This window comes from Pan troglodytes, chromosome 10 (assembly GCF_028858775.2).
Source record: "Pan troglodytes isolate AG18354 chromosome 10, NHGRI_mPanTro3-v2.0_pri, whole genome shotgun sequence".
In the NCBI taxonomy this organism is placed as follows: domain Eukaryota; kingdom Metazoa; phylum Chordata; class Mammalia; order Primates; family Hominidae; genus Pan; species Pan troglodytes.
The window spans coordinates 106,223,858-106,251,777 of record NC_072408.2 but is presented as its reverse complement, the minus strand read 5'-3'; the positions used below and the strand labels follow the sequence as shown (position 1 = coordinate 106,251,777).

The 27,920-nt window shown below is 35.4% G+C and overlaps 1 protein-coding gene across 15 annotated transcripts in view; it reads left to right on the top strand.

Annotated features, from left to right (window-relative positions):
* The window catches only part of ANKS1B (ankyrin repeat and sterile alpha motif domain containing 1B), a 1,252,139-nt gene that overhangs the window by 560,655 nt on the left and 663,564 nt on the right, over positions 1-27,920 (top strand). For 14 of the 15 annotated variants that reach the window (XM_001150610.7, XM_009426057.4, XM_009426061.4 and 11 more), the window contains exon 12: positions 22,970-23,150. The exons of the other annotated variant lie outside the window; for it this stretch is intronic. In XM_001150610.7, coding sequence (XP_001150610.1) covers positions 22,970-23,150 — 181 coding nt within the window. The remainder of the gene's footprint in view (positions 1-22,969; positions 23,151-27,920) is intronic. 15 annotated transcript variants of the gene reach the window in all.

Below are 27,920 nucleotides of genomic sequence, written 5' to 3'. Positions count from 1 at the left end.
CATTTTAATGTACTCAAGTCAATGCCATCATAGAATAGTATCTCCCATAGCTATGCAAATTTTATTCGATTTCACAAACTTCTGGAAAGATGTGCCCATTCTCTCTCTTCTTCTTCCTTTTTGTATTCCGAACACATCAACCACCTTTTAGTTCCTTACATGTGCTGTCTGTATTTTTTCCTGCTGTAAACATCAGGATTATGGCATTTCATGTTCCTTCTGACTTGGACACTTCATTTTAACCCGCTCACACTGCTTTCACTTGGCTAATTTCTACATCTCCTTCAGGTGGCAGCTGAAAGATTACTTCCTTAAAGAAGCTTCTCTTTACACTCCAAATTAGGTTAGATCCCTGGTTATATGTCTTCATAGGAAGTTCTATTTCTTCATAGGACTTTTCACCTTCCTCTTTCATAGCTGACTTTCTCACTAAAATATGAGGTGCTTGAGGGAAAGAATGGCATCTATCTTTTAGTTAATATTGGATAGTGCTGGTTATTTCTCTTAAATCTGGTAAGTGGAGAAGATGACAGAGTCATGAATGAGCAGTCCCATCAAGAAGAATTATTTCGTGCTGTCTTATCTGTGTTTGGTGATGCCACTGCACCAGGGCACATTAACATCCATCTTTATGTTTTGCTTGGTGTGTTAGGACATTCTTGCATTGCTCTAAAGAAATGCCTGCTTTGCTGGGTAATTTATAAAGAAAACAGATTTAATTGGCTTACGGTTCTGCAGGCTGTGCAAGCATGGCTCCACCATCTACTTGGCTTCTGGGGAGGCCTAAGGGAGCATTTACTCATGGCAGAAGTTGTGAAGCGCAAGCAGGCACATCACATGGCAAAAGCAGGAGCAAGAGAGAGAGTGGGGTTGGTGGGGAGGTGCCACACACTTAAACAACCAGATCTTGTGAAAACATTACCACGAGGACAGCACCAAGACATGAAGGATTTGCCCCATTGACCCAGTCACCTCCCACCAAGCCCCACCTCCAACACTGAGGATTACAGTTCAATGTGATTTGATGGGGACATATATTCAAACTATATCACTTGGGTTTATTTCTAAAGCAAAATATGTCTAATGACTAACTTCTTTCTCAGAAGCTGAAGTCTGATGTTTCCCCTTCAAGCTCCTAACAGCCTCTTAACTTTCTGCCCCTGTAAACAAGTCACCACGGGGGCTCTTTAACCTCCTAATGCCATGCTTTCTAAAAAGGCTTATTGTGATTAATTGGAGTGTATCTTCTCTTCTTTTTCCCCCTTCTCTGTGGTCCCTCATTGCCATGAGCCCTCACTCCTCCAAATCAGAGATGGTGGGCTATTTAGAGAGGTTCTACCAGGGTCTCTGCCACTTATTTCCCACCAGAGACGCCCCCGGAAGGTTTCTACTTAGAGCTCTTACTGCAATTTCCAGGGCAGCTCTCTTAAACACTGATAAAATAAGTCTGTGTGCTGTATTTTCTTCCAAACCTATTGATTTCCTCTTTTCCTTCAACCTTCACCTCTGTAAATTGTGTCAGGGAGATTCTGCTGGACTGTTCATTTAATTTGGTGATTCTGCCATTTATTAGGAGGGCTGCCTTATGATTTAACTCATCAATGTCTTCTTTCAGTTAGATCCTACTTATACTAAAATATTACAGTGGGAGAAGAAGATGAATACTTATCAATCCTTTACTAATTTAGGCCTTATTCGAGTCTTTCATTTACATTATCTCAATTAATCCAGACAATAATTCTGTGGGGAGGCTTATATAATCCTCATTTTGTGAATGCAAATACTAAACTGTAAATACCGACATTAGGATCTGAATCCAATTCTACTTTGCTGCAAATCCTATTTTGTCTCCCAAATATGTGTTAATAAGTTTAACCCATAGGAATTAGTTAGAAACATAAAGGTACTTTTTAATTGAGGATACCAATTTTTTCATTGATATGAAGATGAAGAAAGGAGTTTTAGAATTAGAGACTATTTCAGAACTTAATGATTTTGTTTCCTTGAGGGAAATCCAAATGAAATTTACATACAAATCATAACAATTCTTGATTATTTAGAAGCTTATTACTGAGTTTATGTATTTTTTAACACTTGCTTTATATACTTATACCCCTTCATATCAACCTTTTGAATATTCCTTTGCCAGGAATGAGTCAGGAAAAAAAGACAAACTTTTATTAATGGGCATTTTTATAACAGTTTTAGAAAAATACTCAGCAGAAAAGGAGTTGAACTTGTTAGCTAAAATTAATTGTAATACTTATCTTCACTTTAAAACTTATTGCTATCATATTATGACACAAATTTTTATGACCCTGATTATATTTTACTCCAGGGGAAGTGCTATGTGCTTATTCTTAAAACTTCACATCATCTTAAATTTATTCACAGAAGTACTTATATTGTCACATCTTTCTGGTTTAAACCTTAACTTTATTCTACCTACTAACATATTTATTACTTTGTGATAACCCTCATGGTAAATGCTTTTACAGATACTCTGGGGAAAATATTCTTTTAAACTATCATTAAGCTAAAAAATTCTGTTATTTTTATTGTATAGGAAGACATTTTGGGTAATTATAGCAAAAAGACAGAATGATGTAATGGAAAGTGTATTCATGGCTTTTAAGTGTTGAGAGAGCTGGATTCTAAAGCTGTCCAAGAGTTACTGAGTATCTTTGACACTCAGTTTCCCTGTCTGCCCATCTGTGGAGTTTTTGTAGGATTTAGATGAAAAAAAGGTAGGATACCTGAAACAGAATGTATTTCATGGGCACTATTATTATAATAGTAAAGAGATGACTTAAGAATTAGAAAGCAGGCTGGGTGTGCTGGCTCATGCCTGAAATCCCAGCATTTTGGGAGGTCAAGACAGGAACATCACTTGAGGCCAGGAATTTGAGACCAGCCTGGCAACATAGCCAGACCATATTTCTACAGAGTTTTAAAAAATTAGTTGGACACGGTGGTGTGTGCCTGTATTGCTAACTACTCAGGGGGCTAAGGTGGGAGGATCGCTTGAGCCCAGGAGATTGAGGCTGCAGTAAGATATGATTTTACCACTGGACTCTAGCCTGGGGGATAGAGTGAGACCCTATCTCTAAAAACAAGAATTAGAAAGCAGAATGACCTTTGAGAAGTTAAAAACCGAAAGCAATGCCCACTCTTATTTGTAAAAATTTTCTTTCACGTATACAGCAATATAAGCTTTTATTAATATTTTGGCTGCTAGGAACATATCTTCTGTAAATCATTACATTGTTATTTCCTACTGTTCTTAAAGTGAAACTGAAAGAAAAAAGAAAGACACAAATTACCTATATCAGGAATAAAATAGGGATGTCACTACAGACCCTGAAGACATCAAAAGGATAATAAAGGAATATTACAAACTATTCTACATACATAAATTTGACAACTTAGCTAAAATGGATCAATTATTAAAACAAACTACCACAATTTACCCAATATGTAATACATAATGTGAATAGCCCTACAACTATTAATGAAATGGAATTCATAATCAAAAAAGCTTTCAAAAACTAAATCTCCAAGCTCACATTGTTTTGTTGGAGAATTATAACAACATTTAAAGAAGAATTAACACTAACTCTAAACAATCTTGTCTTGAAAAAAGAAAATGGGGGAATGTTTTCTAATTCATTTTATGACCTAGTATTCCCAATTCCACATACACCCACACCCCAGAGCAATATTCCTCATGAATATACACAAAAAATTCCTAACAAAATATTAGCAAATAGTATTCAGAAATGTATTTTTAAAATTATATACAATTACAAAGTGAGGTTTATTTTAGGGATGCATAACTCGTTCAATATTTGAAATCAATAAAGAAGAAAATCCACATAATGATATTAATTGATACACAGAAAGCATTCAACAAAATTCAACACCCATTCATGTTGTTTTGTTTTTTAAGACCTCTCAAAAGAATAGAAATTGAGGGGAATTTTCTCAACTTGATGAAGAGCATCTATAAAAAATCTACAGCTAACATTATACTTAATGGTGAAAACATGAAGACTTTCTTTCTAAGATTAGGAACAAAGCAAGGATGTCCACTGTGCTCACCACTGTCACTCAGCATAGTGCTGGAAGCTCTAACCTGTGCCAAGAAGAAAAACAAAAAAATAAAAGGCATACAGATTTGGAAAGGAAAACTGAAACTTCCTATTTGCAGATGACATGATTGTCTTCGTAGAAATCCGAAGGAAGCTAAAAACAAAACAAAACAAAACAAAAACAGCACTCCTGTGACTAATAAGTGAGCTCAACAAGGTCACAGGATGCAAGATACACATAAAAAAATTGTATTTCTGTGAACTAGTTATGAACATATATACACAGAAATTAAAAATACAAGGTCATTTGTAATCACAAATACAAAAAGAAAAAATAATAATTAGATATAAATCTAACACTTTTATCCAAATCCCTCATTTTATGTTTTGGATGTCAAAATTTACATCATTTTGTAATTTGTATCCCCTGATTATTTTATTTATAGTTGTTTTAATAGATGTCTATTAACCATTGTACTAGAGATAAAATTGCTTTGCATACCAACATTTTTGTCCAGAGTATTCTGAATATGATTCTGTAATGCTTATACCATTGAGTGTTGTGCTTTTGCATGTTTTATGTTATTAATTAGTGGCCTTTTGATACAGCTTAAAGAACTCCCTTTAGTAATTTCTGTGAAACAGGCCCAGTGATAATGAACTCCCTTAGCTTTTGTTTGGGAAAGTTACTATTTCTCTCTCATTTCTGAAGGACAGCTTAATTGATTTAAGTATTCTTGGTTGGCAATTTGTTTTCATTTAGCAGTTTGAAGATATCATCCTACCCTTTCCTAGCCTGCAGGGTTTTTCCTGATAAATCCACTGATAGTTACATTGGACTTCTTTGTATGTGATATGTTTCTTACTTCTTGCTGCTTTCAGAATTTTTTCTTTGTCTTTAATTTTTGATAGTTTGATTATGAGCCTCGGTGAACTCCTCTTTAACATGTACAGGTCTTGTATACTGAAAACTACAAAACACTGATGAAAAAAAGAAAATGTTCAAAGAAGTGGAAAGACATACCTGTTTATGGATTAGAAGACTCAGTGTAGCAAAGATGTAAATTGTTCCAAATTGATGTTCAGATTTAACATAATTCCTATCAAAGTCACAGCAACACTTTTTTGTAAATATAAGATTATTCTAATATTTGCATAGATACGTAAAATAACTAGGATAACTAAAAAACAATAGAAAGAGAAGAAAAAAGTGGGAGGAATCAGTCTACCCGGTTTCAAGATTTATTTTATAGCTACAGTACTTAAGACAATGTAGTATTATCAGTGAAGGGATAGACACTTAGATCAATAGGACAGAAGAGAGAACCCAGAAATATACCCATACACATAAACCTAACTGCTATTTGACAAAGGTACAAAAGCAGTTCAGTGGAGGGAAGATAGCCTGGTGCTGGAGCAGTTGGACATACACAGGCCACAAGTTGAAACTTGACCTAAGTCATATGGCTTATGTAAAAATTAATTCAAAATGGATAATTGACTTAAAATATAGAACTATAAAACTTTTAGAAAAAAATAGGAAAAAAATTTCTGGGATCTAGAGTTAGACAAAGAGTTCTTATACTTGATACCAAAGACATAATCCATAAAAAAATAAATTGTCCTGATCCTCTCCTTCCTCCCAAATATAAATGAGCTTGGCATGGCAACGGCCACAGAGCACGTGTTTAAGAAGTGATAGTCCCCAAATCAGAGGGGGCCTGACTGCATGCCAGTAACCTCACTCTCAAGAGCCTGCCCTTCTCCCTTTGCACTGTCTCCCTCCCCACCTCTGTTTATGCTCTATCAAAGAATAAGGTGTGACTAGCACCTCTGGTTAAAAAAAAAAGTACTTCATTAAAGTTAAAAACTTTTGCTCTGTGAAAAACCCTATTAAGAAGATGAGAAGACAAAGTACATACTGGAGAAAATATTTATAAATCACATATCTAACAAAGAATGATATCTAGAACTTATAAAGCACTCTCAAAACTCAATAATATAAAAATAATCCAATTAGAAAATGGGCAGAAGACGTGAAGAGACGTTTTACTGCAGAGGATATATAGATGGCAGCAAATAAGCACAAGAAAAGGTATTCAACATCATTATCCACAAGGGAGACGCAAAGTAAAACCACAATGAGATAAGAGAATCACTACACACCTATCAGAAGGGCTAAAATAAAAAATTGTGACAACACTAAATGCTGGCAAGGATACAGAGAAGCTCATAGATTGCTGGTGGAAATGTAAAATTGTACAACAATTTTGGAAAACAGTTTGGCAGTTTCTTAAAACATTAAACATTGAACTGCCATACCAACCAGCATTTGTACTTCTGGGAATTTATCCCAGATAAATGAAAACATGTTCACTGAAAAATCTGTACACAAATATTTATAGCAGCATTATTCATAACAGCTAAAAACTGGAAACAACCCAGATGTCCTTCATTGGGTGAATGGTTAAACATCCATGTCATTGAATACTATCCAGCAATAAAATGGAGCAAGCTATTGATACACACAACAGCTTGGATGAATCTGCAGAAAAGTATGCTGAGTGAGAAAAGCCAGTCCTAAAAGGTTACATACTGTGTGATCCTATTAATATAGCATTATTAATGTGACAAAATTGTAGAACTGGATAACAGATCGGTAGTTACCAGGAGTTAAGGTGGAGGTGGGGGCAGGAGAGAAGTGAGTGTAGCTATAAAAGGGCAATGGGGCCAGGCGCGGTGGTTCACGCCTGTAATTCCAGCACTTTAGGAGGCCAAGGCGGGTGGATCACGAGGTCAGGAGATTGAGATCATCCTGGCTAACACAGTGAAACCCCGTCTCTACTAAAAATACAAAAAATTAGCCGGGCGTGGTGGCGGGCGCCTGTAGTCCCAGCTACTTAGGAGGCTGAGGCAGGAGAATGGCGTGAACCTGGGAGGCGGAGCTTGCAGTGAGCCGAGATCTCGCCACTGCACTCCAGCCTGGGCGGCAGAGCGAGACTCCCTCTCAAAAAAAAGGGCAATGGGAGGGATCCTCGTGGTGATGGAATTGCTCTGTTTCTTGTCCTTTTTACGATGTTGCACTATAATTTTGTGAGATGTGCCCACTGAGGGAATCTAGGAAAAAGAAACATGAGTGCACTCTATGATTTCTCACAATGGCATATGAATCTACAATTACTGAAAATAAAAAATTTAATTAAAAAATTAAGCTATTTAAAAAGCAGTGTGCACCTTTATTTGTAAAAATGTCTTTCTTTCACCCACACAGTGATATGTGTTTCCTATTTTAGCTGTTCAGAATATATCTTCTATAATCCATTGCATAATTATTTCCTGCTGTTCCTAAGATGAAACAAATCACTTGAAATTGTTGCTTTAAAAAAAGAACTTAAGTGTGGAAAATAAAGCTGGTTTTACTTATTTTAAATTCTGGATGCATTTGAATTTGACATGAACATCTATAAAATATTAATATATAAATATTTGCAATACTTAAGTCAAAAAGTATTTTTTGCAAAATAGTTGTGACTATTTTCATGCTGGGAAAGCTTCTATGAGGACAAACTCCATGGTTTGGAGGTCAAAATGCTTTTCAGGTCTTTAATATCTACATTGAGTCCAAAACTACTTTTGACCTTTATTAAATAAAACTAGAATAAAAACTAGAACTTTTATTATCCTCTCATGTGTGTATACAGTCTTTCCAATGAAGATTTGAATACATTGTATGAAGAAACTAACTCATATGAAGAAACATATATTACAAATTTTCCATCTAACAAACTCCACACTCATGCTTATGTATGTTAAATACTAGGGATAGACTTAACACTTTTAAAAAATCTATTTTGACAAGTTGCCCTGAAAAGGGCATATACCCATTTATACTCTCTGGAATACACGTGCAGAACGCGCAGGTTTGTTACATAGGTATACATGTGCTATGGTGGTTTGTTGCACCCATCAACACATCATTTACGTTAGGTATTTCTCCTAATGCTATCCCTCCCCTAACCCCTCACCCCCTGGACAGGCCCCAGTGTGTGATGTTTCCCTCCCTGTGTCCATGTGTTCTAATTGTTCAACTCCCATTTATGAGTGAGAACATGTGGTGTTTGGTTTTCTGTTCCTGTGTTAGTTTGCTGAGAATGATAGTTTCCAGCTTCATCCATGTCCCTGCAAAGGACATGAACTCATCCTTTTTATGGCTGCATAGTATTCCATGGTGTATCTGTGCCACATTTTCTTTATCCAGTCTATTATTGATGGACATTTGGGTTGGTTCCAAGTCTTTGCTATTGTGAATAGTGCTGCAATAAACATACATGTGCATGTGTCTTTATACTCTTACTAGTGATGTCTAAGAAGGGAAAGAGTTCAATTTTACTGGGGCCAGCAAAATGTCAGGCTCACTTAAGGCCTAGAGAAATGGTTTTCAAATTATTTAGCCAGAGAACTCTGTTAAAAGAAAAGTTTATGTAGGTTGAGTTATATGAAATTGCTATTTTTGCAGGTAATATGGTTGAATATCAGCAGTTTCATATGGTTCAACCTAACAGAAACCTAATAGGTAAAGCAAAAAAAAAAAAAGTATAACTGCTCTGATTGATGGTGGAGTAGGGGTGTTCAGAGGACCTCAGAGAAGGGCTCAAGAGCAACTGTCTGCTCTCAGAAAGCCCTGGGCTTGAGAGCAACTGTCTGTTCTCAAAAAGCCCTGGGCAGGAAAGGCAGATGCAGGAACCTGGAACTCTCAGGGCCTCGGTCAGGGTGTGTGTGTGGGCGAGGGTGGTGCACCGGGTGAGGGCCCTTGTTATGGAGCTGGCAGAGAGGAAGAGAACATCAACAGCTAGCAGGAGAAGAGCTGCTTTGGACAGTTGCCTGTATCAGTAAATCTGACCTTGCTCTTATGTGGGATTGCAATGTCTGAGAAGCAGTACAGAGTCCCTACAGTCTGTTTTATAATTTGTCTTTTTAAATAGAAGATGAGTATACATATTATTTCATAGTCAGATACCTCTATATAAAAATGAAATGAAGAGCTAAAGTCAGGAGATATAAAGATTTTTAAAAATTTTCTGCCTTTCTCTTATAAAAAACGTAGTGACTGTAAGAGTTTAATGCATAGCAGAATTAGATACTATTTATTCCCATTTTCCACCCACTTGCATTTTATTTCAACAGCTTTTGAAACAATGTAGATTTTTAAAAAAATAAATGCTACCAATAGACTGAAGAGTAGGAAAATTGTACATTGATATAAAGATGAGAAACTCAAGAGTTATTAGGCTCTTGGCTTTACTTGTAAATATGTTTGCTTCTCTTTGCTTTACCTATAGTGTGGTGTCTTTCGGGAAAAATGCAATCAATTTGAAATTCACTAGATTTGTGTTTTAATTTCATCTCTCCCACTTTAATTTCATCTCTCCCACTTAACTTTAATTTCAGCTCTCCCACTTAACTGAGATTATCTGTGAATCTCAAGTCTATAAAATGGAAAGAGTAATAGCTACTTTTGATACTAACATTATAGGCTTCAATGAGACAACAAATTTCAAGTGCCTAGAAGAATGTCCACGTCTCTTAAATACTCAATACTCACTCACGACTTCTTTAACTCCCTTGTGGTGATCATATATTTTTTATCTATGTTTGGCCATAATCTATAAAGCAGAAGAATTGCATTTGCCTACCTGAAGATAAGGAGTTCTACATCTTTAGAGCAAGTCTTGATCAAATTAACATCATATTCATAACAACCAAAAAATTGCACTTCACTTAAAATTGTTTTCCATTTATTGAAAAATCAAGAAAATATAATAATTTTCCATTTGCATGACATCTGTGATGAAATGGCAATGATACTTACTTTCTTCGAGTTGTCCGGACTTCCTCAAATCTCTTATATACAGTCTTCAAAGTGATCAAGACAGAGAAATATGAGAATTCTAACTGATAAAGCTGAGTGGATCACAAGTGTTTACATTTTCCTCCTCCTTACTTGCAATCAAAATGGTAAAAATAAATACAAAATTAACAATAAATTCATAGCAGTGATGAAAAACAGGGAGAGTTACTACCTGAGGCATTTGCGAAATTCTAAAAGATAAATTGCTAGATTTAGACAAAACAAGAGGAAAAAGCCCACAATCCAACACTGGTGGAAGAGGGGAAGATGTCACTGGAACAATGAGTGGATTTGACATCCTCATTAGACCTCTGCGAAGAATCTCAAGCCTGAGCAACAGGGCATGGTTATCAAAGCCAGGGAGTGGACAGGGCAACCAGAACCTTAGCATCTCCTATGTGGAGCAATCAGCTTTGTTGTTTGCCCACCAGATGGTAATAAGTATCTAAGGAAGGTGAAGGACCCCCTGAAGCTCCTAATGTGGGGACAGTGCCCTAGGTATAAAAAGTGCTTGAGCAAGACACCAGATGGTTGAGGAAAAATTAACAACCAAAAAGAGAGAAACCAGGCTTAATGAACAAAGTAAGGAACCTTTAAGAAAACTGACTTAATGCCAGAAAAAGACTCTAATCAGTATCCTCAGAAAGATTTGAGAGGTGATTGAACTTATAAAGTTAATAACAGGCTATTTTAAAAATGGAATACTTGAAAAAAAAGAAAAATTTTTAAAATTAAAAATAGCATAATCACACCAAAAGTTAAAACAAAATGCCTAAAAATTATGTGCCTTATCTTATTTCTTCATTGATGTATCCCCAGAGGCTACAACAGCGCCTGACCACACAGCTGATAATGGTCAATAAGTATTTCCTAGCAAATTAATGAAGGTTCTTTAGGACAATGAACTGTAGAATACTCCCAGTATATAAAACAGGAAGGATCAAAGAGATCCAATATCCACGCACTAGGAGCTCTAGAAATAGAAGCCATACAGTAAGTAAGAGAGTGTGATGTTAGTACAGGAATAGACAAATAGATCAATGGGAATATAATCGAGTCCAAAAATGCAAGCCCAATCTCTATTTGGAAATTTAGTATATGATAAAGGTGACATTTCAAATCAGTGGATAAATAATGGTATTGGGACAGTAGGCTATCATTTTGAGAAAAAAATATTTAGAATTAAATATTTTCATCATATGTATCACACAAAATATCCCAGGTTGATATAGACCCAAAGGAAAATAAATATTTCTACCAAAAAACACCTGCACTCATATGTTTATTGTGGTGCTATTCACTATAGAGAAGACATGGAATCAACCTAAGTGCCCATCAGTAGTGGATTGGATAAAGAAAATGTGGTACATATACACTGTGGAATACTATGCAGCCATAAAGAAGAATGAAATCATGTCCTTGGCAGCAGCATGAATGTAGCTAGAGACCGTTATCCTGAGTGAATTAACACAGAAACAGAAAACCAAATACCACACATTCTTACTAATAAGTGGGACCTAAACATTGGGTACACACAGACATAAAGATGGGAACAGTAGACACTGGGGACTCTAGCAGCTCCCCCAACCCTGGTGCTCCTGGCCCAGGGTTTTGTAAGGCAGTTTATGGGAAAATTGAACATGTGTTGGGGCTTGGAATCTTGACTTAACTGTTTTCCCACTTTCCACCCTATTTCTACTTTCTTTACTGAGTAAAATTCTTTTCCACCTGCTCCTCCAACCCAGGTGCCCCCGGCCTGCCCAGAAACTGCTGATGCAGTAGTGAGACCATAAGTGTGGGGAAGGGTCGAGGTCAGATGCACTTACTGAGTTGCAGGGCAGAGCCACTGCATTCCTGTAAGAATCTGCCCTCACCCTGTGAGTGTTTCCATGACCAAGGGAGCAATACGTTAAGTAGCAAATAAAAGAACACCATAACAGATCTAGAGAGAGAATATGGGAAAAAGAAAAAAGTTTTTGCACCTGCTCTTGAAACAAGGGGTCCTACCTTTTTATGTTGCACTGGTTCCCTGACTCAATCACAGTCGTTCCTGTGTCTGTTCAACTTTACCTCCTCAGAGAAATTTCCTGTTAACTTTTTTGTTTGTTTGTTTGTTTGTTTTTTTGAGATGGAGTCTCGCCCTGTTGCCCAGGCTGGAGTGCAGTGGCCCGATCTCGGCTCCCTGCAAGCTCCCCCTCCCAGGTTCACGCCATTCTCCTGCCTCAGCCTCCCGAGTAGCTGGGACTACAGGCGCCCGCCACCACACCCGGCTAATTTTTTGTATTTTTAGTAGAGATGGGGTTTCACCGTGTTAGCCAGGATGGTCTCGATCTCCTGACCTCGTGATCCGCCCACCTCGGCCTCCCAAAGTGCTGGGATTACAGGCGTGAACCACTGTGCCCAGCTGAAATTTCCTATTCACTTTATAGAAAGGGTCACTTTTTTTTTTTTTTATAAAAGATCAGACAGTAAAATAGTTAAGTCTTCATTCATAAGGTCTACGTTACAACTACTACACTCTGCTACTGTAGCAGGAAAACAGCCATAGACAATACATCAATGAATGGACATGGCTATGTCTCCATAAAACTTTGTTTTCAAACAGTGAAGTTTGAGTTTCATACAATTTTCATGTGTTACTAATATTATTTTTCCTTTTCTAAAAAACGATAAAAAATGTGAAAACCATTCTTAGCTTTCAGGCTGAACAAAAATATTCAGAAGCCTGGCTTTGGCACATAAGATGTAGTTTGCTGACTCCTGCTAAGTAAATACGTATAGAAGCAAGTCCTCTGGAAAGTAGGGTGATATGAGGACTGGACCACAGTGGAGGGATATGTTTTAAAGTGGAGAAGCCACAACGAACACAAGTGCAATTCATTCTACATATCAAAGCTTGGCAAATTCAATATGTAATTTCAGTGAATTTGTGAAAACACTTTTTCTTTTTTATACTGAATGGCTGAGTGCAATTCTATTTGAGTAGTTAAAAATTATATTAAAATCAAACATGTTTAAATGAATATTCTAGACCTATTCTTTTTTATCTCCATTTTAATATTATGACCATCTCTTTATTCTTTCCTCCCATTGCTGTTATTCCATTTCTCCACATAGATATCTCTTTTTTATTTTAATTTTTAGTTTTTTGGGGTACATAGTAGGTATATATATTTGTAGAGTATATGAGATATTTTGACACAGGCATGCAGTGTAATAATCATTTTGGGGTAAATAGGGTGTTCATCAACTCAAGCATTTTTCCTTTCTTTGTATTACCCATAATTCAGTTATACTGTTTTAGTTATTTTAAAAGGTACAATAAATTATTGCTCACTCTAGTCATCATATTGTGCTATCAAATACTAGATCTTATTCATTCCAACCACATTTTTGAGCCCATTAACTATCCCCACTCCCCCCACCACCCAAATTACCATTTTTAGCATCTGGTAACCATCACTCCACTCTCTACCACTGTGAGTTCAATTGTTTTAATTTTTCTAGTTCCTACAAATAAATGAGAACATGCAATGTTTGTCTTTCTGTGCCTGGCTTATTTCACTTAACGTAATGACTTCCAGTTCCATCCATGTTGTTGCAAATGACAGGATCTCATTCTTTTTTATAGCCGAATAGTATGCCATTGTGTTTATGTACCACATTTTCTTTATCCATTCATATGTTGATAGACACTAGGTGGCTTCTAAATCTTGGCTATTGTGAATAGTCCTGCAATAAACACGAGAGAGAATGAGCTATGTTTTTGATATACTTTTGGGAATATACCTAGCAGTGTGACTGCAGGATCATATGGTAGTTCTATTTCTAGTTATTTAAGGAACCTCCAAAATCTCCATTTTTCTCTATATTGGTTGTACTAATTTACATTCCCACCAGCAGTTTACAAGGGTTTCATTTTCTCTACATCCTTGCCAGCATTCGTCATTGCCTGTCTTTTGGATAAAAGCCATTTTAACTGGGGTGAGATGATATTTCCTTGTAGTTGTAATTTGCATTTCTCATATGATCAGTAATATTGAACCCCTTTTCTCTTATCGGTTTGCCATTTGTATGTCTTCTTTTGAGAAATGTCTATTCTGATCTTTTGCCCATTTTAAATCAGATTCTTAGATTTTTTTTCCTTTTCAGTTTTTTGATCTCCTTACATATTCTGGCTGTTAATCTCTTGTCAGATGGATAGCTTGTAAATATTTTCTCCCATTCTTTAGGTGGTCTCTTCACTTTATTGGTTGTTTCCTTTGCTGTGCAGAAGCTTTTAGCTTGATATAATCTCACTTGTCCACTTTTGCTTTGGTTACCTATGCTTGTGAAGTGTTCCTTAAGAAATTTTTGCCTAGTCCAATGTCCTGGAGAGCTTCCCTGATGCTTTCTTTTAGTAGTTTTGTAGTTTGAGGTCTTAGATTTAATTATTTAATCCATTTTGATTTGATTTTTGTATAAGGCAAGAGATAGGGGTCTACTTTCATTCTTCTGCTTATGGATATCCTGTTTTTCCACCACCACCCTGTCTTTTCCCTTATGTAACCTTGTGTATGTTCTTGACACCTTTGTCAAAAATGAATTCACTGTCAGTGTATAGATTTGTTCCTGTTCCATTCTGTTCCATTGGTCTATTTGTCTGCTTCTATGCCAGAACCAGGCTGTTTTGGTTACTATAGCTTGGTAGTATAACTTGAAGTCAGGCAATGTGATTCCTCCAGTTTTATTCTTTTTGCTCATGATGGCTTATTCTCTTCTGGGTCTTTTTTGGTTCCATATAAATTTTAGGATTGTTTTTTCCATTTCTGTGAAGAATATCATTAGTATTTTGTTAATGATTGCATTGAATCTGTAGATTGCTTTAGGTAGTATGGATATTTTAACAGTGTTTATTCTACCAATCCAGAAAGTGGAATATCTTTTCATTTTCTTATATGATTTTCAATGTCTTTCATCCGTGTTTATAGTTTTCACTGTAGAGCTCTTTTACTTCTTTGGTTAAGTTTATTCCTAGATATTTTATTTTATTTGTAGCTATTGTAAATGAGACTTCTTTGTTCTATTTTTTCTGATTATTCACTGTTGGCATATAGAAATGCTACTGATTTTTGTATGTTGATTTTGTATTCTGCAACTTTACTGAATTTATCAGTTCTAATAGTTTTTTGGTAGAATCTTTAGGTTTTTCAAAATATATAAGATTTTGAAAGGCTAATTCAAATTCTTCCTTTTCAACTTGGATGCCCTTTATTTCTTTCTCTTGTCTGATTACTAGCCAGGACTTCCAGTATGACGGTGAATAAGAGTGCTGAAAGTGGGCGTCCTTGTCAAGTTCCAGGTCTTAGAGGAAAGGCTTTCAGTTTTCTCCCATTTTGTATGATGCTGTGGGTCTGTTGTACATGGCTTTTACTATTCGAGGTCTGTTTCTTCTATACCCAGTGGGTTTTTATCATGAAGGGATGTTGAATTTTATCAAATTCTTTTTCAGCATCAATTAAATCAGTTATGTAGTTTTTTGTCCTTAATTTTGCTGGTATGTTGTATTATCTGATTGATTTACATAAGTTGAACCATCCTTGCATCCCTGGGATAAATCCCCCTTCATCATAATGAATGGCCTTTTTAATGTGTTGTTGAATTTGGTTTGCTAGTATTTTGTTGAGAATTTTTGCATCAACATGCATCAGGAATATTGGCCCGTAGTTTTCTGTTTTTGATGTGTCTTTGTCCGGTTTTGGTATCAGGGTAATACCAGCCTTGTAGAATGAGTTCAGAAGTATTTCCTCCTCCTCCATTTCTTGGCATAGTTTGAGTAAGGCATGTATTAGTTATTCTTTAAATGTTTGGTAGAATTCAGCAGTGAAGCCATCAGGTCCTGGGCTTTTCTTTGCTGGGAGACTACTGCTTGCTCGTAGGAGCCTCTAATGATCCTTTGAATTTCTGTGGCATCAGTTGTAATGTTGTCTTTTTCTTCTCTCATTTTATTTACTTGAGCCTTATCTCTCTTTTCTTAATCTGGCTAAAGGTTCGTCAATTTTATCTTTTCAAAAAACCAACTTTTTATTTTATTTAGCATTTATGGTATTTTCTTTGTTTCAGTTTTATCTATTTCTGCTCTGATCTTTATTATTTCTTTTCTTCTAACTTTGGGTTTGGTTTTCTCTTGCCTTTCTTGTTCTTAGGATGCATTGTTAGGTTATTTGAAGTTTTTCTACTTTTTTGATGTAGGTGCTTATAGCTATAAATTTTCCTGTTAGTTCTGCTTTTGCTGTAGCCCATAGGTTTTGCTATGTTGTCTTTTCATTACCATTTGCTTCAAGACATTTTTAAATTCCCCTCTTAATTTCTTCATTGACCCATTTGGTCATTCAGTAGCATATTGTTTAATTTTCACGTGTTTGTATAGTTTCCAAAATTCCTCTTGTTATTGATTCCTAGTTTTATTTTATAGTGGTTAAAGAAGATACTTGATATAATTTCAATTTATTTTTTAGTTTTTTTAAGACTTGTTTCGTGACCTAACAAATGGTCTATCTTTGAGAATTATTCATGTACTGAGGAGAAGAATGTATATTCTGTAACTGTTCATTGAAATGTTCTGTAGATACCTATTAAGCCCATTTGACCTATAGTACAGATTAAGTCTGACATTTCTTTGTTGATTTTCTGTCTGAATGATCTGTCCAGTGATGAAAGTGGGTTGTTGAAGTCTTCAGCTACTATTGTATTGGGGTTTATGTCTCTCTTTAGCCTTAATAATATTTGCTTTATATATCTGGGTGTGTATATATTTGAAATTATGATATCATCTTCTTGATTTTCACCCTTTATCATTATGTAATGATTTTTTGTCTGTTTTTATAGTTTTTTCTTGAAATCTATTTTGTCATATCAGTATAGCTACTACTGCTCTTTTTTGATTTTTATTTGCATGGAATATCTTTGTCCATCCCCTTATTTTCAGTCTATGTGTATCTTTATAGGTGAAGTGTATTTCTTGCAGGCAATAGATTGTTGGGTCTTTTTTTTTTTAACCCATTCAGCCACTCTCTGTCTTTTGACTGGAGATTCTAGTCTAATTATTCAATATTATTGATATTAATGATAAGCACTTATCCTGCCATTGTGTTATTTGTTTTCTAGTTTCTTTTGTGATCTCCTCCTTTTCTCCTTCCTCCCTCTCTTCCTTTTAGTGAAGATTTTCTCTGCTGGTATGTTTTAATTTCTTGTTTTATTTCTTATGTATCTATTGTAGGATTTTTAATTTGAATTTACCTTAAGGCTTGCAAATAATTTTTTATAATCCATTATTTTAAACTGATGGCAACTTAACACTGATTACATAAACAAACAAGCAAAGGAAAAACTAATAAATACTGTAGCCATTAACTTTGTCCCCCTACTTTTTAACTTTTGTTGTTTCTATTTATGTCTTATTGTACTGTCTATGTCTTGAAAAGTTTTCATACTTATTATTATCAGTCTATTTTTTCATTTGTCACCTCAAAATATGAGTTCACACATCCCAATTACGGTGTTATACTATTCTGTGTTTTTTTTACTCGTGAGTTATGTACCTTCAGATGATTTCTTGTTGCTCATTAACGTCATTTTCTTTCACACTGAAGAACTCCCTTTAGCATTTCTTGTAGGAAAGATCTAATGTTGAAGAAATTTCTCAACTTTTGTTTGTCTGGGAAAGTCTTTATTTCTCCTTCATGTTTGAAGGATATTTTCACTGGATATACTATTCTAGGATAAACATTTTTTCCTCCAGCACTTTAAATATGTCATGCCACTCTTTCCTGGCATGTAAAGTTTCTACTGAGAAATCTGCTTCCAGGCATATTGGAGCTTCATTGTATGTTATTTGCTTCTTTTCTCTTGCTGCATTTATAATCCTTTGTTTATCCTTGAATTTTGAGAGTTAAGTTATTAAATAGCTTGAGGTAGTCTTGTTTGGATTAAATCTCCTTGGTATTCTATGGCCTTCTTATACTTGAATATTGAGATCTTTCTTTAGGTCTAGGAAGTTCTCTGTTCTCACTTTGAGTAAACTTTTTATTCCACCCACCTCTCTCTACCTCCTCTATAAGGCCAATAACTGTTAGATTTGCCCTTTGGAAGCTATTTTCTAGATCTTGAAGCCATGATTCATTCTTTTTTATTCTTTTTTCTTTTGTCTTCTCTGACTATATATTTACAAATAGCCTGTTTTGAAGCTCACTAATTCTTTCTTCTGCCTGATCAATTCTGCTTTTAACAGATTCTAATGCATTCTTCAGTATACCAGTTGCATTTTTCAGCTCCAGAATTTCTGCTTGATTCTTTTCAATAATTTCAATCTCTTTGTTAAATTTATCTGATAGGATTCTGAATACCTCATCTGCGTTATCTTGAATTTTGTTGAGTTTCCTCAAAGCAGCTTCTTTGTTCTCATTTCTTTTTTTAAATTTTTTATGTAACTTCTATTTTGAGTTCAGGAGTACATGTGCAGGTTACATAGGTAAAATAGTATCATGGGGTTTGTTGTACAGATTATTTTGTCACCCAGGCATTAAGCCTAGTACCCATTAGTTATTTTTCCTGATGCTCTCCTTCCTCCTACCCTCCACTCTCCAATAGGCCCAGTATGTGTTGTTCTTCTCTATGTGTCCATTAGTTATAATTTAGCTCCCACATATAAGTGAGAACATGCAATATTTGGTTTTCTGTTCCTGTGTTAGTTTGCTAAGGATAATAGCCTCGGTCTCCAACCATGTTCCTGAAAAGGACATGATCTAATTCTTTTTTATGGCTGCATAGTATTCCATGCTATATATTATATCCCACATTTTCTTTATCCAGTCTATCACTGATGGGCATTTAGATTGATTCCATGTCTTTGCCGTTGTGAATAGTGCTGCAGTGAACATATGTGTGTATGTGTCTTTATGACAGAATGATTTATATTCCTTTAGGTATATACCCAGTAATTAGATTGCTGGGTCAAATGGTATATTTTTGTTTTTAGGAACAGAAATATCCTCAAAATTTCTGTTTGATGAATCACCATAGTGTCTTCATGGTTGAACTAATTTAAACTCCCATCAACAGTGTATAAGTGTTCCTTCAGTTGGAATAAAAGAAAAAATTGACAAATGAAATCTAGTAAAACTAAAGAGCCTCTGTACAGCAAAAGAAACCGTCAACAGAGTAAACAGACAACCCACAGAAGAGGAGAAAATTTTTGTAAACTATTCACCTGACAAAGGCTAATATCCAGCATCTATAAGAAATTAACTTACATTTACAAGAAAAAAAACCAACCCCCATTAAAAAGTGGGCATTGGGGGCTGGGTATGGTTGTTCACACCTGTAATCCCAGCACTTTGGGAGGATGAGGTGGGCAGATCACTTGAGGCCAGGAGTTCAAGACCAGCCTGACCAACACGGCAAAACCCTGTCTCTACTAAAAAGACAGAAATTAGCCAGACATGGTAATGCTTGCCTGTAATCCCAGCTACTCGAGGCCCTGAGGCACAAGAATCACTTGAACCCAGGAGGCAGAGGTTGCATTGAGCTGGGATCATGCCACTGCACTCCAGCCTGGGTGATAGAGACTCCGTCTCAAAAAAAAAAAAAAAGAAAGAAAAGTGAACAGACACTGCTGCTCAAAAGAAGACATACATGCAGCTAACAATTATATGAAAAAAAAGTGCTACATCATTGATCATTAGAGTAATTCAAACCAAAACCACAATGAGATACCATTTCAAATCAATTCAGAATGGCTATTATTAAAAAGTCAAAAAATAACACATGCTGGGAAGGTTGTGGAGAAAAAGCCACACTTATACACTACAGGTGGGAGTATACATTAGTTCAACCATTGTGGAAGAGAATGTGGTGATTCCTCAAAGACTTAAAGTCAGAAATACCATTCGATCCAGTAATCCCATTACTGCGTATATACCCAAAAGAACATAAATCATTCTATTACAAAGACACGTCATGCGTATGTTCATTGCAGCACTATTCACAATATGAAAGACATGGAATCAACCTCAATGCTCACCAATGATAGACTGGATAAAGAAAATGTGGTATATATACACCACGGAATACTATGCAGCCATAAAAAAGAATGAGATCATGTCCTTGGCAGGGACATGGATGGAGCTGGAGGCTGTTATCCTGAGTGAACTAATGCAGGAGCAGAAAATCAAATACCGCATGTTCTCACTCATCACTGGGAACTAAATGATGAGAACGCATGGACACATAGAGGGGAACAACACACACTGGGGCCTATCAGATGGTGGAGGGTGGGAGGAGGGAGAGGATCAGGAAAAATAACTAATGAGTACTAGGCTTAATACCTGGGTGATAAAATAATCTGTTAAACAAACCCCCATGACACACCTTTACCTATGTAACAAACCTGCACATGTACCCCTGAACTTAAAATAAAAATATAAAAAAGGAAGGTTCACTTTAACATCTCATAAAACTAATGTGAGTTTCATGACTTTCCTTCATCTTTCAACTACATCATTAGGAGAGTAAGAGAGGGATAGAAAAATGTCACTTCTACTAATATTGTATTTGATGAGAATTAGTCACATTGCCCAACCCAAAGGCAAGTCAGGCTGGGAAATAAAAGGAAACCTATAGTTACGGTTTTATTGAGCACAAAATTGAGGTGTGAAACAATTCCATAGAACAGGAGTGGCCAAATATTTTCTCTAAAAAGCCAGACATAATAAATATTTCAAGTGTTGTGGAAAATATGACCTGTGTTGCAACTACTGAACTCTGCAATTATAGTACGAGGGCAGTCATAGACCATAACTAAATGAGGGAGCAATGGGTGCAGTTTTGTTCCAATAAAACTTCATTTTTAGAAACAGGAAGAAGGCCAGATTTGAGCCACAGGCCATAGTTTGCTGACCCTTGCCTTAGGGCATGACTAAGTATAATGCTTCTAATTTTTCATCACCCTTACTGCTATGTGATACTGAAGCATAATCATTGGATTGCTTGTCTCTTTTTCGAAGACTCATGGGCCATCCATCCTCCCACCTCGTTTATATTCATACAGAAAACAGGGATAGTGTCTTGTTTTATTCCTATCACAGTGCTTACGTGCATGATATCTGCAGTTTAGTGTATGTTCAGCAAATATTTGTAGAATGAATTAATATTGCACAAAATAGCTTGTTTGTTTTCATGATTGCATAAAACATTGTGTTTTTAAAGCAGTTAGAACCATGGGTGGTCAGGATTCAGAAACATGTATTTAAGAAACAATTAGAAATGGGGGAATCATATATATCATTTGGCTTGACCTTTATAAAATTTATGAGAAGAAACATAGAAATGTGGTCCATTGCCTACACATAAAGTGAAACAAAAACACAACACAATAAAACAAAGCCTAGAATGATGGGCTCCATTGGAGCCAGCGCTATAGCTCATGCCTTTCTAATTGCTATTATAGAATGTAGTGGAAAGGACATTGAATGTGAAATTGAGATTCAGTAGTCCCAAGGACAGACATTTCATGAGAAACCAAGCCTGACATTAAACCCTGATCTTTTGTATTTCAAAAGCAACTGAGTCCTCTGTGGGTGCTAATTTGAATTCTATTACTGAGTTGATGTGTCATAATAATAAATGACTTGCACTCTCTTGCATAACAATATTTATACCTCTCAATGTCTTTCATAAAAATATTTGGTGAAATATTGGTGAAAGAATAAATCATATTGTGATAATTTACTCACCTTATATATTTTCTAAAAAACTCTATACTGTGCAGATATTTTCCATATGATTGTCTATTTTACATTATAGATTAAATGATATCTACTTGGAAAAAAATGATAAGCTGGAAGAGACAGCAATTTGAATATTTTGCAGGAAAATAATCTATGGAGTACAGGGATTAACACATATTTGAGGGTAATAAAAACATTAGTAAACCAAAAGTTAATTGTACTTTGGAGAAAGTAAAGTACAATAAACTTTACCTTATTATAAAAAGTTTACATTTGATCTCTTATAATTATTATAAGAGATTTTTAATATTTCAGTAATATAAACTAAAAAATAAAAAGTAAGAAAGGTAGAGTTGATTCCTGCGAAAAACACACACATTTGAGAGCCAAAAAACTGCAGTTTTTCTGAAGGACAATGTTAGAAGCTCTGCTAGGCAAGAAAAGAAAGTGAATATAATTAAAACTATGGGGAAAAGCCCCAGAAAATTGCTACGGGGCTTTTCATTCATTACTGACAAAGGGTATAGATTATATCTGCTATTACTCCATGATTTTAACTTTTATGTTTAAATTGACTTTTCTTGCTATTTGGGGATTAATTAAAATTCTTAAAAAAGAAAATCAAAGTTCACTAAAAATACCAAGCATATTCTTAGATCCTAGAAAATGTTCCATATAACTTTATTTAATTCTGATGATAAAATTCCAGCATCTTGTACTTGGGAACAATATTTAATGCCACCAATTCCTTGGACTATTTAAAGAATAAAAAAATGGAACTGCCTTAATTATTCTTCTATGTTGTAAGGCCCTTTTATTATTAGATTCTATATCCTCTGGGTCTGGCAAATGCCAGATGCTTAATAAATGTTAGTTGAATGAAAGGTGACTTAAAATTGCAACTTTCAAAATTGATTACCAAGAGAAATTTTGTGCACTATATTTTTACAATCTTCTGGGGAAAGCAAATGAAAAGCCTAACCTATCACATCAACTATGCCATAATATTTTCTCATTAAACAATTTTTTATTATTTAATTCATCAAGAAATTAATGTATCTCTGTAAAGCACAATTATATTTTAAGTATAAAACCCAGATAGTTTTTAACTGAAAAAAATTATCACTTAGATTAAATTGATGGGGAGATTGGGCTGAAGATGAACATGATCATATTAATACTCTCGTCATGCTCATTTATTTTAGCCTAAACAGCGAACATCCATTGTGTCTTCTCTGGATTTTCACCGAATGAATCACAACCAAGAATATTTTGAAATCAACACATCTACAGGGTGCACAAGCTTTACTGCCAGTCCTCCTGCTAGTCCACCCACCTCTTCTGTGGGAACCACAGAAGTCAAGAATGAGGGAACTAACCATACAGGTAAAGCAGTTCACTTTATGCAGCTATATTTTTATTTTAAGACTGAAGTATTTATGAGTTAGAGGAATTAGGAGGAGTCTTCGTACAAATTGCATTGTGTTTTTAGTTCACCTCCATGTGTGGCAATGTAGGGCTTTAAGATTCTTGTCAGTGTGGCCGTAATATTCTTTTTGAATACATGGATGGCCTTTTGGTGTTAGATATTAAAGATGATGATTTAATGTGATTATAGTAGTAAAAATACCAGGGACCTGGAAATGTTCTTCCACTGCCATTTACCCCTTACCACACAGCGGTGTCAACTAATCAACAGACAACTTTATTAAGAGATGCTTTGAAGCTGGAGAACTTATATCAATGATGTCTGGTAAGAAGGAATGGTACAATGTGGCCTAGTCTGGCTTTCAACCTATTTAAACCATGGTGAACTTGCAGAGGAAGTGTGTTGGGGGAGAAAATGCTGGGTGTGAGGGTAAGATTAAGAAAAATAACACCACCCACTAGTAAAACATACATTGTTCCATGCAGTCAGATTTGCAAAGCTTTCTTTATCTGGGGGACAAGGAGCTAACGCCTGGCAAGGCCAAGGGACATATTAGAAATAAGAGAAGTGGGACCCAAAGAATATCCTCCCCTGCCATATAATTTACAATAAGGGTTAAAGACAAATACAATATAGAGACAAAAGTCTTAATTTTAAATGTTTTATTTGGAAACCAAGAATTGCATTTGTGGCATACTCATAGGCTGGATGGTCTTCATTATGTCCAAAGAACAGACGGATAGAGGTTTTACAAAAAAGGGGAAAGTTACATATTGCTCTTTGAGGAAGTTCATTGGCACTAATGATATATTGGTGAGCTGGAAAGTTTTGATTGGTAAGTGATGGCTATGGGTAAAATGATTCTCAGAGTTGCAGCAGGTTGTTTCAGTAGCTATTAGATAAAACTGGTTTCAGGTTACAGCAGGCAGCTTCAGCAGCCAAGCTCACAGGGAATTACATTGTTGGAACAGTGTTATGTGCCCTAGATGTTTTCTCCCCTTGACCTCTCAACTGTTTTAGTTGGGTATAACAAGAATGACCTAATTCATATGGTCAACTTTCATGTAAGTAAACAATTACTTTCCTTCCAAGAAACATGATTCAAAAACCCAGCCTAGCATTCATTCAGTGAATTCAAATTCTGATTTGAATTTAGAATAATGAAGTGTGGTCTATGTGAGTATTCCATATAATCTTTGTTCACAGTGAGTGTATGAGTATATATGTATGTTCATATACCTACTTAAGTCCTTTAATCTGACTCTATGTTTAAAAGCACTAACACAAACATTCTGGAAATATAGTCAGAGAATTACTTTTCCCTAGGAATAAAGCTAAGATTTTAAAAACAATGACTAATGGGAATGATAAGATTGACATTCTATGGAAGTTATAATCCAAACTTTCATGGAAGCCGGAGTGATATTTATAAAATGTAAATCAAAGCATGTCATTACCATGCTTAAAATGTTCCCATGTCTTCTAATCGCACTTAGAATAAAATCCAACTCCTTACCATATCCAGTGATGCCTAATTTAGCCTGGTTCCTGACTAGCTCTGTAACTTGACTGAACTCATCCTGGCCATACTGGCTTTCTTTGCTGAACATTCTAGCCCTGGGGCTTTTGCACTTTGTTTCCTTCTGCCTGGAATCTCTGCCTTAAAATTTTCATGTGCCTAAGTGTCATTTAGGTTTTGGTTCAAATGCATTTCCTCATAGAGGCCTTCCCATACCACCCTATCTCAAGTAGATGTCCTCAACGTGATAAGAATTATAACAATAAAAATGCAAAAATAACAATAATAATAAATACTTAAATGACACTATGTGTCAGGAACTGTTTTAGGCATTTTATATATATCAATTCATTTAAACCTCATGACTGTTATATAAATTCGGTATTATCTGTAGATAAGGAAATACACAAAGAACATAAGTAACTAAATAACAGCCCATAATGACAAAGCTGGAAAAAGTTCTGGTATGAACTCAAACCTGGTACTAGAGTTCATGTTTTTAACGATTTTTCTATGTCACTCTAGTCACTTCTATCAAATCATCCCTTTTTCTTTTATCCATAGCCTTATCTCCTATGTAAAATTATATTGATTACTTCTTTGCTTATTTCTTGTCTTCTTTCTAGAATGTAAGCTGCAATAGGTTGGTCTCTGGCCCATTGTACGCACTGAGGTCAGACTGCCAAAGTTTGATTACTAACTGTGAAACTGAGCCTCTTACCTAGCTATGAGACTTGATCTCTTTATGCTATAGTTTTCTTACTATAGAATTAGATTAACAATGAATTAATTAGATTAACTTACCCTGTACTGTGGTGATGCATGTAAAGTGACTAACACAGTGCCTGGCAGATAGTTAGTGCTCAATAAATGTTAGTAACTATTAGTAGTAGTAGCAATAACTATGATATTAACATAATTCTTTGTATTCTACATCAATCCTAGCATTCATTCAGTGAGCATTAAAATGTATTGTCTGCTGTGTACTAAATGCAGTTTTATAGGACAGGAGAGATGAGATGTGATTTGTAAAAACAAAAAATAGTGGTATGTGGACCTGGGAAGGGTTCTGGGCATATAATTATTATTCAAACAATATTTATTTGAATGACTAGTTCCAGATTTGAAAACCTAAAATGGGGCAATGACAGATGCTTTGATACTTGCCTTTCAGAATGCCTTTCTTGGTTTTGTTTTAGTTAGTACATTGTTTTGGGGATGATCGATTTTCTGAATATTTTTCAACAGGTGAGAATCGGTTTTCAACAAATTTTTCTGTCTCAGTTGGATAGAAATATTACCTTTTCCCCTTTATTATTTTAATTAAAAGCAGTAGAAATTTAGGTCTAGTCCCAAAGCCCTGGCGCCTTTTCTCCACTCTGAAACTGACCACCAGAAGCAGAGGATCAGAACAAACACATTTTGCTGCTGCCAGGAGTTCAGTGGCATCATCCAAAATGTGTGGAGAAATTGTAATCATCAGGATATTTTCAGGTCTGACCTTTAAACAGAACTGAAATCTAACCTTTTAACAGTTGAAATGGTTTCCAATACCATGTTACAGTGGTTTTCTAAGATAATATATCACCTCCACATTACATAAACAATTTTAGGATAGACTGATATTTAGTAATAATGTGAAAGCACAATTTGCTTTGCTTTACTTTAAAAAGGAAAACTTGTAAGGAAGGCATTTGTACTTACAAAAGTAGCATTTTATTAGCTTACACATATTTAATTTGTTATGCTTTACAGACATTGCCACTGGGTATATAAAGAGAATGAGTTGAAGAGTCAGTTCCATCACTGATTTGCTAGATATTTTCCATCAAAACCTTTAACTTTTCTGACATTTAATTTGCTCCTCTGAAAGTGGAAATAATATCTACTCTTTAGGTATTTGTAGTAATAAATGAGTTTATGTTAATACATTTTGTAAACCTTGGCAACTAATATTATTCTTTAATATTATCACAGTTATTGCTTAATATTATTTTTGTTTTTAATACTATTATTTGAAATCTGTAGTAGCTTTAAGATAGGGGGGCCTGTTGTAAGTCTGTACAAGGTATGCCAAGGTAGCTGACCAAGCTTATGCCGAGATAGCTGACCTTTTCTCGACTTAGAAGTATAATTTAAATTTACTGATTAACCTACATTTCATTTTATAAATGATTGCATACACAAAAAATTAATCTTGACCAAAATGGCACTTAACAGAACAAAGACTAATACATCTTCAAAAATAAATCGTATGCTGCAAAACACTTTTAAGTGAACCAATGAATTTATTATAACAGAGGGCCATTTAAAAAGTAGCTTGAATTGTGATTAAAGCTTCAACTTGTGAATCATCAAAAAAGGTTGTTAGAATTAAAAAGCTTTGGTGTTATACAGTCTGGGGAATGATATAAATAGGTTTACATTTAACTAGAAAGTTCACTCTAGTATTAATATGTAGTAGATTTGAGATGAAATGACATTGGAGAAGGGGAGAAATAGTTTCATAGCAAAGGGAAAATGTAAATTGGTTTAAGAGATACAAGGAAAGAGTAATTAACAAGTCATGGTAATTGGATGTGCAAAGATGAGGGGAAATATTTCAAGGAGGGCTCTAAAGTTTCTAGCTTAAGCTGATGAGTGAAAGGTGGATGCTCTTCCTTGAAATGTAGAATATTTGTAGGTAAGAAGAGAGGGTGAGGGATAGATTATGTAAGGCCCTAATAAGCCATTTCAGGACTTTGGCTTTAACCCAGAGTGATTTTTCTTAGAGCCTATTCAGTTCTTTCAGAAGAAAAGTCACATGATCTGACTTCTATTTTATGAGGATTAATCTGGCTATAATGTCGATCATGGATGGGGAGAGGGAACAAGGGTGGATGCAGGAAAGCCAGTTAGAAGGCAATTGTAGCATTGCAGTAAGAGAGGGAAAGCAGCTAAGATCACAGGTGAATCAGCAGAGTTAGAGAGAAATGGAGAGATGTTGGACATGTTTTTAAGGCAGATCCAATGGAATTTCATGGTGGAGTGGACATGGTATATGAGAAAATGAGAAGAATTAAGGATGACTCCAAGACTTTTCTCCTTAACAACTATAAGAATGAATTTCCTATCGTTTGACACACAAGAGATTTGGGGAAGAGAAGGTTTGGTAAACAGTGAGAAATACCAGGAGTTAATTTTGAGATGCCTACTGAATATCTGAATA